This window comes from Rhincodon typus, chromosome 5 (assembly GCF_021869965.1).
Source record: "Rhincodon typus isolate 14 chromosome 5, sRhiTyp1.1, whole genome shotgun sequence".
Classification (NCBI taxonomy): Eukaryota; Metazoa; Chordata; class Chondrichthyes; order Orectolobiformes; family Rhincodontidae; genus Rhincodon; species Rhincodon typus.
In genome coordinates this window covers 75,860,811-75,877,676 of record NC_063336.1, presented here as the reverse complement: position 1 = coordinate 75,877,676, position 16,866 = coordinate 75,860,811, and the positions used below count along the sequence as shown (strand labels likewise).

The window sequence follows — 16,866 nt, the reverse complement described above, 5'->3', positions numbered from 1 at the left end:
ATTAATAACCAACACATTTAGGATGATAATAGGAGGTGTTTTGAAAGTTTTGTCAAAAAAGGGTGAGCTTTTAGGAGCATCTTGGAGAGTGAGTGAATCAAAGAAGTATAGGGTTGAAGTCTAGAGTTTAGGCCTAGGCAGGCGAATGTACAACCATCAGTGGAGGAGTTTTTAAAACCAGGAATGAACAAAGGGTCAGAATTGGTAGAACACAGATGTAACAGAGGATTGTAGGACTACCGGCAATTACAGAGATAGGGACGGGCAAAGAGAGGGATTTGAAAGTGAGGATCAGAATGTTAAAAAGTCAATACTGTTGTCAAGAAGGGTCCCGACCCGAAACGTCAGCTTTCCTGCTCCTCTGATGCTGCCTGGCCTGCTGTGTTTCTCCAGCTCCACATTATGTTATCTCTGACTCCAGCATTGGCAGTTCTTACTATCTCTGACTGTTGTCAAAAGTCAGCAATCTTGTAATACTTTAGGGGTACGCTTCAGGGGTTTAGCGTATTGCGTGAGCTGTTTATTTAGCAACATTGCAAGTGAGAGCTTAATATTACCTGAACCAAAGATGTGATTTTTTTTTTGGTCCTTGTTCATAGAATTGAGACAGGTGATGACAACAGTGTATGATAATGAGACATGCTGTGAGACAGTTAATCCTTTCGTTGTGCATTCACTTTGTGCAAGATATGAACTGTCCTTCATACAATGCAAATGTATCCCACAGTTCGCCCATAATCACAGATGACTGAAAGATTGCAGATGCATATCCACTGATTGCAAACAATATGCTTGACTGGTCACCAGCAGGTTTCAAAAGGAAAAGGTCATGTGCTTCATACAACTTGTTTAGCCATGTTTGTTCCATTATTATCACTTCTGGAGTGCTGTGTACAGTTTTAATTTTGTAATCTAAGAAAGGACATAATTACATTTTAAGCAGTTCAGAAAAAGTTCACTCAACTGGTTCCTATGAAAAATGGCTTATCTCGTGAGGATAGGTTGGACATACTGGGCCTATATCCTGTTGGAGATTAGAAGAACGAGAGGTGATCTTTCTGAAACATAAAAGTGCCTGAGGTGACTTGACACAGTGGATGCTAAAAGGATGTTTCCACATGTGGGAGAGAGATTAAAAATAGGGGACACAGTTTAAGAAAAAGGGGGTCTCACATTGCATAACAGAGAAGTGGGATGCTTTTTAAAAGAGTTATTCATCTGTGGCATTGTCTTCTCCAGAGTACAGTAGATGCAGGGTAAATTATTTTTGAAGGCAGAGGTAGATAGGTTCTTGTCTAGCAAGGGTGTCAAAGGTTATTGGGACAGGTAGGAAATTAGAGATGAGCCACAGTTAGATCAGACATGATGTTATTGAATGGGGAAGCTGGCCAGAGGGACCAAATGGCTTACTCTTGCTCCTAATTTGTATGTTTGAGAGTTGGGAACCGTTACATATCAGTAGCACAGTAACTGTCCTCCTATGAAATAAAAATTGTCATCTGTAATTTCTGCCAGGTGGGGGTATTTGGGAGTTACAGAATCAAGATGTGTCATTGGAGTTAAGATACTGATCTGCAAAGTTTTAATTAAGGAAGGCCATCATAGCACACAGGTTAAATTGCTGGAATGGTAATTTACAAGCTGGACTAATGGTCTTAAGAGACATGGGTTCAAATCCCACCATACCAATTAAATAGACCTTGAATTAACAACTAGCCTCAATAACAAGACCATTTGATTTTTCTAAAAACCCACTTGGTTCATTAATATCCTTTTTAGGGAAGAAAATATGCCATCCTTACCTTGTATGGCCTACATGTGACTCCAAACCAATAGCAATTCAGTTGACTCCCCTCTGAAATGCCATTCAAACCAATTACTTATATTCCTAGAGGGAGCCCATCATGACCCCAAGCTTCGCAAGGGCAATACAGAATGGCCAATAAATGTTGGTCTTGCCAGCGATGCTCACTTCATGTGAAGAAACACTTGACAAATGAGCTGGAGGGGCAGATTGGCATTAGTACTGTTCCAAATTGGTTTCTCTAAAACATATGGTTTTGGAATGACCATCTGGGGAAGAAGGCCAGACAAAAACAAAATTGTTGGGCACCAAACACTCTGCAGTGTCTTTTTTTGATAAACACTTCATGTGAACTGAGGTTAGACAAGGTGATGTTTTTATCAGTTCTCTGTCAGTAGATAGGGAGTATTCTGAAACTGGACCAATCTATTGTTACCACACTGGCCACAGTGATATTTCACAAGCGTTAATTGCTTTAAGTCAGAGGGTGCAATTCAGTCTGTCCTATTTAACTTTCACATCAGGACCCCCAGGTTCCACATCCGGTTGTCTTGGAGCATAGACTTCAGTTCTCAAGGCCAGCATCCCTTGACCAGCAATGAGTTTTGGTTTGTCTGTACTTAGCACAGTTGATGTTGCATTACTGCAGTCAACAGAGTTCCTGCATTATGATGGGGACCCTGTTATCCTCTCAGTGTAATAACATTTCTTTAATAAGTCACAACTGGGAACATGACATAGGGTCATAAAGTCATACAGCATGGAAACAGACCTTTCAGTCCAACCAGTCCACGCCGACCATGTTCCCAAACTAAACTAGTCCCACCTGCCTGCTCCTGGCCCATATCCCTCCAAACATTTCCTACTCGTGTACTTCTCCAAATGCCTTTTCAGTGCTTAAACCCACATCCACTACTTCCTCTGTGTAAAAAAAAAAAAAAATTGTCCCTCATCTTTTTTAAAATCTCTCTTCTCACCTTAAAAATATGTCCTCCTACTCTTGAAATCCCCCATCTTAGGGAAAAGACAATTGCCATTAACTCTGCTTATACTCCTCATTATTTTATAAATATCTATAAGGTTATCGCTCAACCTGTACACTCCAGTGAAAAAAATCCCAGCTTATCCAACTCATATCTTCCTTACCCAGAAACATCTTGTAAATCTCTTCTGAACCATCTCCAGTTTAATAATATCCTTCCTTTAACTGAGCAACCAAAACTGAACACTGGTTCAATCCAGATCCCTTTGTAATCCTAGAAAACCTTCTTCACTGCCGACTATGCCACCAATTTTTGGGTGTTGTCTGCAAACTTACTAATCATGCCTTCCATATTCTGATCCAAATCATTTATATAAATGACAAACAAAAGAGGACCCAGAACCAATCCCTGTGAAACACCGCTGGTGACAGGCCTCCAGTCCGAAAAGCAACCCTTTACCACCACTTTCTATCTCCTGCCATTAAGCCAATTATGTATCCAATTGACAAGCTCACCCTCAATCCTATGTGACCTAACTTTATTCCTGGAGATTTCATCACATATGCCGTTCTCCTCCAACTGCCATTGTTATTGGGGGGCGTATGTAATTAACGTTGACTGAGGATTGGTTAATGCACAAAAGGCAGAGTTACAATTAATGGGACTTTCTGAGGTTGAAAAGACATAACTAGGCTTGGATGAAGGTCCAGGAGTGTAATATATTCAAGTTTTCTGATGATACAAAAATATGTGGGAAGGCATGTTGCAAGGAGGACATAAAGAATCTGCAAGAGGTTACAGATAGGTTGAATGAGTGGGCAAAAATATGGCAGATGGAGTTTAATGTAAAAATTGTGAGGTAGAAAGAATCAAAAGACAGATATTTAAATAGACTCTCTAAAAAGTGCTAAACAGAGGGATCTAGAGGTTAAAAATGGTGAATTCCTGTTACAACTGTAGGTGGTGTTGTTGAGGCCATATCTGGAGTACTGTGTACAGTTTTGGTCCCTTTTTTAAAAATGCGTATTCCGGCATTGGAAGTTGCTTGAAAGAAATTCACTAGGCTGACTCTTGAGATGAAAAAGCTGACTTATCAATAACAGATAAACAGGTTAGATTGTTATTAATTTGAGTTTTGAAGAATAAAGAATGATCGTATTGAAACATAAAAGGCCTGACAGGGTAGATGTTGAGAAGATGTTTTAACCTGTGGGGAAACTGCAAACAAGGAAATATAGTTACAGATAAAGGTATATTCATTTAAAACCGATGTGTGAAGGAATTTTTTCTCCCAGAGGCTAGTGAATTTCCGGAATTCTCCACTCCAGAGAGTTGTGGAGGTCAGGTATTTAGGTAGTAGGTAGTAAGAAGGTAGAATTTTGTAATGTCAGGAAGTTGACAGCTGTGCTAAAGAGGAGTTGAGGCATGCGCAGATCAGCCATGAACTTGCAAAATGGCAGAGCATTCTTGAGAGGCCGAATGGCCTACTACTGCTCCTATTTCTGATGTTCTTTTGTTTTAAATAGTTCACAGGAGTGTCATCAGACAAAGTATGATAGTGGGTTACACAACCTTGCCATTTTTAACTTAGTATATTTCACATCAATTTTATTACGGACAACAAAAGCACAATGAAATAGCTGCAAAAATGATTAAAAGTATGGTGCAACATGATGGGCTGAATTATCTTCTCTGCCACTGTAACAGTTCTGTAATTCGGTGAATCAATTTAAAATAGGTGGTGTAAGTATATTTTTGTCTACATTGGTTTCATCAACTGCCTGTTAGGGCAGACCTAATCAAAGTAGTCAGTTTTAAGGAGAATCTTAAAGACTTAAGGGAGATGAGAGCAATTAGGGTGATAATTCCAGAGATAGGTCCTTGTCCACTGATGTCTTGACCATCAATTGTAGTATGGTTAAAATTGGGGACCGGAATGCAGAGATGTAGGGTAACAGTAAGTGCTTCACAAGATGCAAGTGATAGGGGGAGGAGAAGACCGAAGGACGTAAGGACCATGGGAAATTTTCTTTCGCATTCATAAATATATGCTTTGAAACAAGGCCCTTTTTGTATTTCAGTGTACTGAGTAAAGCTCCCTCCATCAGTTTGAAAACTTCCAACTGAAAGCAAGAACCGCACTTAAAGCTGTGTTAATGTCTCTCCACAGGACAACCCAACACCCAGCAAGCACGAATGGGATACTTACAAGAACCCCAGTGACTACCAACACTATTCACCAATGAACGTATCAGATGCAGAAGCAAAAGAGGCATTAGAATTAAGACAAGCGGAATGGGAAAAGTGTATCTCCATGCCCTTGGACATGCAGGAAGGGGATTTCCAAACTGAAGTTTAAATTAAAGTTGATCACAAGCTAAATCTCTTGCACTTCAAACATTTTTATAAAAACCTGGTCTGTATGTCTGAACTCTCTTAGAGTAATTTAGGGACGTTATGCACCAGGAAAAAGATGTCTATGTCTTTAACATTTCTCACTATCTTACTTAGTGAGATACAGGATGTACAATTATTACCATCATGTGTTGTACTTTAATGTGAAATGGATTGTAAGGTAATCTTTATAGATCAACCTCAAGCAAAGATACATGTTGTAATAGCTTCATTTGGTTTAGTTTTGAAAAGAAAACTTCACCATGGAGCACAATGTATATATTTATGCAGTTTTTAAGATTTATAACAGTCTGTTTGGCCATTACTACACTTTTTACTTTATAATATAAAAGCAAACAATTTTCTGTCATTTAAATGAATGGTTGTTTGAGCTATGTTCTTCATTGCTTTCAATGCAATAAAGTAATACTCTCACTTTTATATGAATAATATATTTCACATCTTTATTATTGCAGATGTCACATGAAAGCGCAGAAATAGCTTTCTTGGCTGCAAACGTGTACAAAATATTTAAAATGCTGTATGGTGTAAATAAATTTTTGTCTACATATTAGTTTCATCTACTTCCTACATTTTGTAGATCATTGAGAATCTGCTTTTCATAATGGTGGTCTATGGTTAATTTGCAATTATAGCTATACCCATGGAGCTGGGCCAAGTTACACACCAAGTTAAAAACAGGCTCAAGATCCCTACTACTTGCAGTTTTGTAATACTGTCTGAGGTTTCTCCATGCTTCCTCTGCACATCTAAACGTGGTAATTCAGGATCATTCTTGACAGTTAAGGCAGCCTCAAGTTCCTCTTGGCAGCTCCTCTTATATCCTACCCTTGTCCAAAGTATTTATGGAATGTTCATCCCCTAAACTTTTCACTATTCATTGCAACTCATGACTCATCAATATCAAAAGCAAAATAGTGCAGATGCTGGAAATCTGAAACAAACACAGAATGCTGGAAAATCTCAGCAAATCTGGCAGTAACTGGGGAGAGAGAAACAGAGTTAAAATTTTGAGTGCAGTGTGACTTAAATCCTCAATACACTCATTCCTCAATATTTTATTGTCTGTCTCTCTGACTGCTCCTCACATCATCATGAGACTGATTTTTTTCAGAGTCATACTTTCCACTACTTCAACCCCTTGCCCACCCAATTCCTGACTATTTGACTACCGTTCCTTAGATCAGACCTTGCAAATGTCATTCATTGTTCTATCTACTCAACATTATCTACTTCAGTATTGCCATCACCAAATTTGTACAAAAAGAAATGAAATGTCTCTGCCTTGTTTTCTCTACTATGTTACCTGTTAACCTATTTTCTCAGTCCACTTTGCCCACCTCTGTCTTCATAGCTCTGTAATTGTCTTTATTCAATTTTAACATGATAGTTGAGTATGTGGATTACATTATGAAGAAAGGCTAAGCCTGTATTCTCTGGATTTTAAAAGAATCAAAGGTGACTTAATTGAAAGATAAGATTCTGAGGGGACTTGACCAGGTTGGTAAGGAATGGATCTTTCCTCTTGTGGGCAATCTAGAACTAAGGGTTATAGTTTAAACATAGGAGATTGTTTGTTTAACATAAAGATGTGAAAAAGAAATTTCTCTCCAAAGACTGAGTTTTTTTAGTTCCCTTCCTCAAAGGCTATGGATGCAAAATCTTTAAGTATTTTTTAAGGCAGAAGTAGATTGGTAATTAACAATCTATGAGATGAATGGATTATCGGGGGTATGCAGGAATGGAAAATTGAGGTTAAAAGCAAATCAGCTATGATGTAATAAAATGGCTCAAAGGACCAATTGGGTAGTCCTGCTTCTTGTTACCTCTCACCTTCAAACCGAATGATAAATTCTATCATGTTATGATCACTTTTGTCAAGAGGATTAATTAGCTTGGACCTCATATTCTATCAATACCACAAAGATTGCTCACTTTTCTCTCTGTCTAGGGATGTTCCCAATGTCAAAGCTGGATAAATGCATAGTGCTTTGTCTGTGGTAGTCCAAACCTGGAAGGTTTGAAAGTCTTATTGGCAGCAGTACAGGATGTGCAAAATGACGCAGTTATTGTCAGTGATCTGTTGAATGGAATATAAAGATGTGAAAACATCAGTCCCTGCTTCATGTGTTTACTCATTTCAATTGACAGCTGAGGGAATTTTGAACTGGTAAATAGTAATGACCAAATATTGCATTAGAAAAGCCAATAGCTATCACCTCAGTAAGATTTTGGGATGCACTTTTAATTGTCAAACCTATGTCAATTATAATTATTTAGTTTTGAGGGAGGAAACCTAAAATTTTACCAGCACTAATTAGTTACAAGATCTGTTCCAGGCACAAATATGTTTTTACAATCTTTTTCAGAATTTATTTTCTCCGTTCAAGTACAACTGAAATGATATTTAATAAAGGCAGTAGTTTGCAGTCAGTCAATGTAGTGATGCCTGTTTGTGAGGCTAGATTAACTGGGCAGAGGTTTTCATTCTGTCGATTGAAGTCCTTCTTATGTTTTCAACCTTCTGAGCCATGACCTGTGTATGATCAGAGGCATCCTGAACCTTAATTAGCTTCTTAATGCGTGAACACTTCATGGTCAGTCATGCATTGGCTAGGTAGTATATGCTAAGTTTCTTTTGAAGCAGAGTCACTGGATCCGAAAGGTTAACTGTTTTTTCTCTACAGATGCTGCAGATCTGCTGAGTTCATCCAGCAATTTTTGTTTCTTCCACAGTTCTTTCAGTTTTATGCTCAATTCCTGATTGGTTTCTTTAAAATTAGTTGTCATGGAATGCACATCTTCCTGTGTCCTCATTCTTTCATTAACATGTCAATGTTGATTGACCCAATACCAGCTTGACTGTCTTAGTTTATCAATTCCATGGATCATTACCAAGCTGGGACTAGAACGGCTATTTTTGTGTCTGTCTAGCATATATAGTGTCACCTCCTGCTGATTAACTATCATCCCAAATGTCCTAATTGATGCATCTAAGAATTGTTCAATATTCTTTAAATAGAAAATCCATTTGTGAATCCACCAGAACTGATTGATGCATAAAACAAATTAAAACTCAAAATAATCATAAGGAGAGATAGTAGGAACTGCAAATGCTGGAGAATCTGAGATAACAAGGTGTAGAGCTGGATGAACACAGCAGGCCAAGCAGCATCAGAGGAGCAGGAAGGCTGACGTTTCAGGCCTAATCTAGCTCTATACCTTGCTATCTCATAATCACAAGGAGCTGCTTTATACGCTTCAAGTTACCAAACAAAATCATTTTAAACATACATCTATCTTTTGAGCAGAGGATATAGAACATAGAACAGAAAAGTGAGGTGTACCTTAAACGCCCCTTTCATATCTGCCTCCACCACCAACCCTGGCAGTGCATGCCAGACTCCCACTGCTCGCTGTGGAAAAATACTTGCCCCTCACATTTCCTTTGAACTTATCCCCTGTCACTTTAAATGTATGCCCCCTGGTATTAGACATTTAAATTCTGGAAACAGACTCCTGACCATCAACCCTATCTATGCATCTCAAAATTTTATAGATTTCTATCAAATCACCCCTCAGCCTCCGCTGCTCCAGAAAAACAACCCAAGTTTTTCTAGCCTCTCCTTATAGCTCATACCCTCTAATCCAGGCAGCATTCTTGTAAACCTCTTCTGCATCCTCTCCAAAGCTTTCACGTCCTTCCTATCACATGGCAACCAGAACTGAATGCAATATTCTAAGCGTGGCCTAACCAAAGTGTATAAAGCTGCAACATGACATCCTGACTCATACTCAGTTCCCTGACCAATAAAGGCAAGCATGCCATACTCCTTCTTTACCACCCTATCTGCCTGTCTAGCCATTTTCAGGGAGCTCTGGACTTGAACCCCAAGATCCTTCTGTACATCAATGCGGTTCAGGGTCCTGATATTAACTGTATACTTTTCCTTAACATTTGATCTCCCAAAATGCAGTACTTCACACCTAACCCAGATTAAACTCCATCTGCTATTCCTCTGCCCATATTTGCAACTGATCTATATCCTGCTGTATCCTTTGACAACCTTCTATATTATCCACAACCCCATTGATCTTTGTATCGTCTGTATTGTTTATATGTCCACTTTAAAAGTATATTCACCTGTTTTGGTTACATTTAAATGAGCCTGAGCCATAAACTCATGAAATAACAAGGTGTAGAGCTGGATGAACACAGTAGGCCAGGCAGCATTGGAGGAGCAGGACAGCTGACGTTTCGGGTCTGGACCCTTCTTCAGAGCCGAAACATCAGCTTTCCTGCTCCTCCGATGCTGCCTGGCCTGCTATGTTCATCCAGCACTACACGTTGTTATCTCAGACTCCAGCATCGGCAGTTCCTACTATCTCTGAGTGAGTCATAAACTCATGAATCTTGTTTTGAACCTAGCCATTTGACTTCTTCCTTACAGAGTTCTGTGAAAGTGAACCACAATTGAACAAAATGTAATTTTCTTATTTGCTCAAGTCAAAGTTATTGTTAATAAAATTACAAAATCCTGTGTCCCAGCTTAAAATTACTGTGCCACATCACCTAGCTAGTTAACTGGAGGGCTGGATTGTAATGCAGAGTTAATGTCAACAGCATGCGTTCAATTCTTGTACTATTTGAGGTCACCATGAAGGCTGTAGTTTCTCAACCTCTTGCCTGAGATGTGGTGACCGTCAGGATAAACCCATAACCAGTTGCCTGTCTCTAATGAGAAAGTAGCCTTGGGGCTATGGCAACTTCCAATTTTTCTCAGCGTGGTATCAGATGGCTGATTTATATCCCCTCCATGCTTGCAACTTTCTTGATATAATTAATAAATAAGGACATTTTCGGCCACAGATTTATAAGTAAGGAGGATCTGTAAAAGCTGCCTGTCTGCTATTTACTTGGAAGCTGTTGATCATTACCACAAACCCTATCATCCCAGCGAAAGCATGCAAGGCTACATCAAAATCACAGCTTCATGATATTGAATACCGTGTTGCTGAAATGTTATCTTTTGCCCACAGAGGAATGCTCGTATACGGTCTCTTCACCCAGAGTTTGTGAGCCTGTGGAATATTCTGCCAAAGAGAGCAGTTGAGGCCAAACCATTGAATATTTTCAAAAAGGAGTTATCCCACCACACCAGATGGTGGATTTGAATTCAATAAAATATCTGGAATTAAGATTCTAATGATAGTCCCTAGGGCAAAAGGGATCAAATGGTATGGGGAGAGTATGGGAATAGTGTACTGAGTTAGATGATCAGGCATGATCATATTGAATGGTGGTGTAGGCTTCAAGAGCTGAATAACCTACTACTGCTCCTATTTTCCATGTTTCTTTAGGCTTTCATATTCAGCCCCACATCCATAGCTTTTTAAAGTTAGAGCATGTTTGATCTTTGGAGATGTTCTGCCCTTTTAAATCATTATGTCTGCCCCTGCAAAGGGCCCACTGCAACCTAGTGATCTGAGGATGCCTCAATGAATAACCACATGGACCACGTTAAAGCTGCAACCTTGCAAACAGAGCAGGAGCAAAACATACCTAGCCCCTTGGAACATCTGGCAAGGTTGTCAGAACCCATGGATTCTCCCTGTCCACCTAGCAAAGAAACCTCTGAGGACAAGATGGACAGAATTTGTTGCAGCTTCAACACCATTACTGCCTGAAGAAGAAGAATTTCTTCTTAGATGTTCTGGGCGCAAGAGGCAGGCTACATTCAGATACTTGCCACTTTGCCGCAGGAGAAGCTACAGGAAAAGGAATGGGCATACATTCCAGAACTTAGACAGAGAGGGATGTAGTGATTGGAGCAATGTCAGCCAGATGAAACTCACGGAGTAGGATTTCCCTGATTGGACCAGGTTAACCGCCCCAATCAAGGACACCTGGCTGACAGATATAAATAGTATTGTCAGAGGTTGTGTTCACTCGAGGAGCCGGCTCTGTTCTAGCTTGGTCAGTGTCTTGTATTATGCACATGTAAATAAAGGGTGACTTGGTGACGGGATACTGGCCTTTGTGGAGTTATTTCACAGAGGAACACAGATTAAAACAAACTTCCTGCTTTGACACTTGCAGCTTCTACAAGTGGCTGCCACCAGAAGATTGAAAAGTGCCTGTGCTCCGGGGCCATATTGCCAGCTGTAATGTCTGGTTTGAACCAAATGCTGAAAGTACAGCAATATTAAAATGAAAGGTTAGAAGAGTCAGACATGACTTAATTGAAATTGAGGGTACTTGACCAGGCAGATGTGTAAAAGTAGTTCCTTCTTGAGGAAGATTCCAGAACTAGGGGTCATAGGTTAAAAAGAACGGGTTGCCCATTTAAGATGGAGAGGAGGAAACATTTTTCTGTCAGAGGATTGTGAATGTTTGGAATTGTCTTCCTCAAAAGGCAATGGATATGTTCTTGATTACCAAGAGGATGAAAGATTTTCCAGGGTTTTCAAAAATGTGGAGTTGAGGTTAACACCAGGTCAAATAAATAATCTTAATGAATGGCAAGCAGGCTGGAAGGACCAAGAGACCAACTCTTCTTCCTCGTTTGTATGTTCGTGTGAATTGACTTTCAATCTGTTTCTTTATTACATGTTAAAAATTTAAAACATAAGATTTAATTTATTTTTTAATTTCCTATGGGGGCAGCATGGTGGCTCAGTAGTTAGCACTGCTGCCTCACAGAGCCAGGAACCCAGGTTCAATTCCACCCTCAGGTGACTGTCTTGGTGGAGTTTGCACATTCTCCCTGTGTCTGCATGAGTTTCCTTTGGCTGCTCCAGTTTCCTCCCACAGTCCAAAGATGTGCAGGCTAGGTGGATTGGCCATGCTAAATTGCCCATAGTATCCATGAACATATGAATGTGAGGATCTATTGTATGAGGAATGCTCTGTGTGAAACAATGAACAAGCACCTCTGTGCCAGAAAGCCATTTACTTCATTCACACTTCAGACATTGAAATAACTCCATTCAGGCTGATATCCCAACACCAATTCACCATTTATCTACACATGGAGAATCCTTGACACTAATCTGGGTCCATCAGTGGTAGCTGTCAGAGTGAAGAGAACCTCTGACACTCCTGTTTCTATCTGTCAGCCAGGACTCCCTGTTTGAACCAGACTAAAAGCCTCAATCAGGGAACTCATATTCTATGAAGTCCACCTGGATGACCTCATCACAATCACTACAATAATTGAGCACATAAACCCAGGATGACACTCAGGTGCAAACTGTTATATCATGAAGATGGAAACATGTTGAGATGGTATGTGGGAACTCAAAAGACAAGTTCAAGAGGCTGCAAGAGTTTTGAGAAACAGTTACTTAGAGAATAGTATAATGGATATCAGTAGAAATGAATGAATTCCCAGAACCTTTTCAAGTTGGACAGCAGCCTCTCTGAGGTAAGGGGAAACTATTAGGACAACAAATTACCAGCAGACAAGGATAGCCACATCTCCAAAGTGCAGAATCGAACCCCAAGTTGCAACCCTTCGGGCAAAACAAACTCTGTTAACAACAGTAAAGGCTTCAATTTAAGGATAAATTGATTCCAATTCAACATGGGAACAATCAACAAAAGACTTCAAAATAAAGAAAGCAACAAATATATGACTTACCAGGACGAGAGATCTGCTGAATGCCAGTAGCATTGAGCAGTAATTGAGCAGTTACTGTTCCCTCTGTAACCATTTGAAAAGAGAGAAGGCTCCAGTATTGGGAATTACTTAAGTAGCAGTTCCAGAAGTATCAAACATCATGAGTTTGAATTCCAAAGAGCAGATGCACTAGGTTAGGATTTTCTTGTCGCAGATGTAGTGGGGCCTATTGCTATGAGTTGGGGCCTATTGTCCTTGTGTGTCAGGAGATAGATGATACCATATCAGCTTTCAAATTCATCCTGATGGCATTCTAGATGCATATTACATCCCAAAACAGAATCTCATAATCAAGCGAGCACAATTTCATCAGATTTTAAGCTCCATTTTAAGCCAGGGGTGTCTATCAAATTGTTGTTGACAGACCAATATGGGGTCATCAGATGTTTCAGTCTGATGCATTGAAAGATAACTACATAGGAAGATGGTTGTGGTTGTTGGAGGCCAGTTATCTTAGCTTCAGGAGATTTCTGCAGGAGTTCCTCCGAGCAGTGTTCTCCGCCCAATCATCCTTAGCTGCTTCACCAATGACTTTCCCTCCATCATAAGGTCAGAAGTGAAGATGTTTGGTGATGATTTCACAATGTTCAGCACCATTCATGACTACTCAGACACTGAAGCAGTCCATGTTCAAATGCAACAAGACCTGGACAAAATCCAGGCTTTTCCTGAAAATTCGCAAGCAACATTTGCACCTCACATTCGTTAACAGGCACTGACCATCTCTAACAAGAGCCAATCTAACCACCATCCGTTGACATTCAATGGTGTTACCATGACTAAATCCCCCACTATCAACATCCTTGGTCCAGAAACTTAACTGGACTCACCACAACACAGTGGGCACAAAACAAGGTCAAAGGCTAGAAATACTGCTGCAAGTAACGCGGCTCCTGATTCCCCTAAGCCTGTCCACCATCTACAAAGGACAAGTCAGGAGTGTGATGGAATACACCCCACTTGTCTAGATGGATGCAGCTGCAACAACACTCAAGAAGCATGACACCATCCGGGACAAAGCAGCCTACTTGATTGACATCACATCCATAAGCATCCAGTTCTTCCACCTCAGTAGCAGCAGTATGTACTATCTGCAAGATACAATGCAGAAATTCGCCAAAGATCCTTAAACAGCACCTTCCAAACTCACACGCGCATTCACCTAGAACGACTAGGGCAGCAGATACTTGGGACACAATGACCCGCAAGATCCCCTCCAATCCACTCACCATCCTACATGCAAATTATCATTGATCGTTCACTGCTCCTGGGTCAGAATCGTAGAATTCCCTCTCTAAGGGCATTGAGAGTCAACCTACAGCAGCTCATCCCCAATTTCTCAAGGACAATTATGGATAGGCAATAAATGTTGGCCAGCCAGCAACACCCACGTCCCACGAGTGAATAAAAGAAAATGAGCTTTTTCATGATCAACCTGCAAAGTTTATGAAAAGTTATCTAATTTTTCTTTACAATCAAGAGCAGGCTTAACTCTTGAACAAGTGGTTTAGCATGCTATACAGGCTCAAAAGAGTAGCTGTCCAGCCATCAAGAACTAAACTACAATACAAGGCATGGATCATCATGGAAATGCTCAGATCAATCTACACTTAAGCTCAAAGGATGAAAGATCAATGAGATGCAATATCTTAAAGAATAAAAGAGTATATTTGGTCAGCAAAATACACATACACTACTGACCTCCAGGAGAGTCTCAAAGTCTCAAAGCAAGACGACAGCATAGAATTACGTTGAGAATTTCCACAGCTCCTTTGGGGACTAGCTAAACTCCAGAAAGGATACCATAATATGTTGCTTCAAGGTGTTAATTTCAGGAGGAAACCACACTCATTGCTGGAGAATTTTAAAAAAGGTATCAATAGAATTCTCCACAGAGGAGTAATGTCTCCCAGCACAGGGTCAACTTGGAGGATTTCAGGGATTAGAACAGCATTCAAGCTGAAGGGTGAGCTAAGGCTCTGGGTAGACCAGAAATAACTAAATAAGGCTGTGCAGAGAGAAGTCCATCCAATGTCAGACCTAACTCAAAACAGCATGCTGTTCATGTTCTAAATATCCTTAGACAGCATCTTCCAAACCTATGACCAATTCCATCTGGAAAGACAAGAGCAACAGATACATGGGTACATGACCACATGCAAGTTACCTTCCAGTGCCTGTCAGTGAATGTGAGGCACGAATTTTACTCACAAATTTTCAGGAAAAGCCTGGATTTTATCCAGGTCTTACTGCATTTGAACATGGACTGCTTCAGTATTCATGAATGGTGCTGAACATTATGCAATTAGCAGCAAACATCCTCACTTCTGACTTGGTAATGTATTGATGTTCCTTTAGTGTTGCTGGGTCAAAATCCTGGAAATCCCTCCCTAAGAGCAATGTGGGTCTACTTACAGCAGCTGGTGGCACCCCCTACAGGAGTACAAGCAGGCAGCTCACAACCACCTCCTCAAAGACAGTAATAAATGGGTTAGTAATAAATGTTGGGCCAGCCAGCAACATCTATATCCCATGAGTCAATCAAACAAATGCTAGATGCTAACAGCATTTTTTTTGGAAAATACCCTTAGACTATGCGTCCAGGTTGTTAACAACATGCATCACAAATTTCAGGCAATTCTACTTTAATCAGTTTTCTTTTGAGATATCATGAACTCCAAGGATGTTTTCAATGTATTATGTCACACATTTTAGAAGAGAAAACCGGAAGAAATTCCCATATGGATGACATAGCTCTATGAATTAGAAGCATGACCACACAGTTTATGATACTTTGAGACCTTTACAGAATGCAGCCCTCATTGAATGAGAATTCAAATTTGCAAGTGCAAAGATTAGATTCTTGTGACATATCACCACAATGAGAGGGATAGGGCAGATCCAAGAAAACCAAAGCCAAAGGCGACTTTCCAAGAAAACCAAAGCCAAAGGCAACTTTCCACTAAGAAAGCCAAAGAGAGTCAAAAATGTACAGAGATTTCTAAGAATGATCAACCGAGTTAGGAAGTTCATTAGTGGCATTGAAATATTGAAAAACTGTAGCATTTCAGGACATAAAAGAGACAGTGATTTCTTCATGGTGCAGAGCTGGATGAACACAGCAGGCCAAGCAGCATCATAGGAGCAGAAAGGCTGACGTTTTGGGCCTAGACCCTCCAGCATCTACAGTTCCTACTATCAGTGATTTCTTCAGACGTGTTAGTGGATTATAATCCCAGGGTGCCCAGTGTGGTGCCACAGTTGCATCCTCAACAGGCTTAGGAGCAGTATTCATTCAGGTCCAGTTCGATGCTAGAAGGAAACTAGTCTATCTCACTTCCAGAACATTAGCTGAAGCAGAGAACAATGTTACATGACCATAGAGGAAGACACATTGGCAGTGATGTGGGAATGTGAGTGATTCTCATGTTACCGATGGGATCGAAGTTTCAAATTGAGGCAGACCATAGACCACATTGATTAGACTATTGGATTCCAAAGAGATGGTCAAAATGCATTATGTATCCAAAGATTCAGCCTCAGACTGATGTTTCCTGATTACATGCCTGCATACCAGAAGACCAACAACCTTCTGGTTCAAAGGTGAATTCTAAATTAAATCTCTTAAAATTGCCTAAAATAATTGTCACTTTGCATGCAATCATCACAACCTAACTTAAAGCAAAGTACCGCCCTCCTCATTCCTACAATGTTACATGTGTTTTGTGCTTTCTATGTCAATGTATTAGTCATAGAATCTCTACAGTATGGGAGCAAGCCATTTGGCCCAACAAGTCCACACTGACTCTCCAAAGAATATCCCACCCAGACTCACCACCCTACCCTATTCCCATAACCCCATATTGGCCATTGCTAATCCACCTAACCTACATATCCCTGGACACAATGGTCAATTTAGCATGGCCAATCGACCTGACATGCACATCTTTGGACTGTGGGAGGAAATCCATGCAGAAACAGG

The 16,866-nt window shown here is 40.2% G+C and overlaps 1 protein-coding gene across 1 annotated transcript in view; it reads left to right on the top strand.

The window, feature by feature from the left end:
- adgrb3 (adhesion G protein-coupled receptor B3) overlaps window positions 1-5,622 on the top strand; it is a 739,829-nt gene extending 734,207 nt beyond the window's left edge. The window contains exon 32 of the mRNA XM_048596949.1: window positions 4,958-5,622. Coding sequence (XP_048452906.1) covers window positions 4,958-5,146 — 189 coding nt within the window. The 3' untranslated portion in view covers window positions 5,147-5,622. The remainder of the gene's footprint in view (window positions 1-4,957) is intronic.
- The last annotated feature ends 11,244 nt before the right edge of the window (window positions 5,623-16,866 follow it).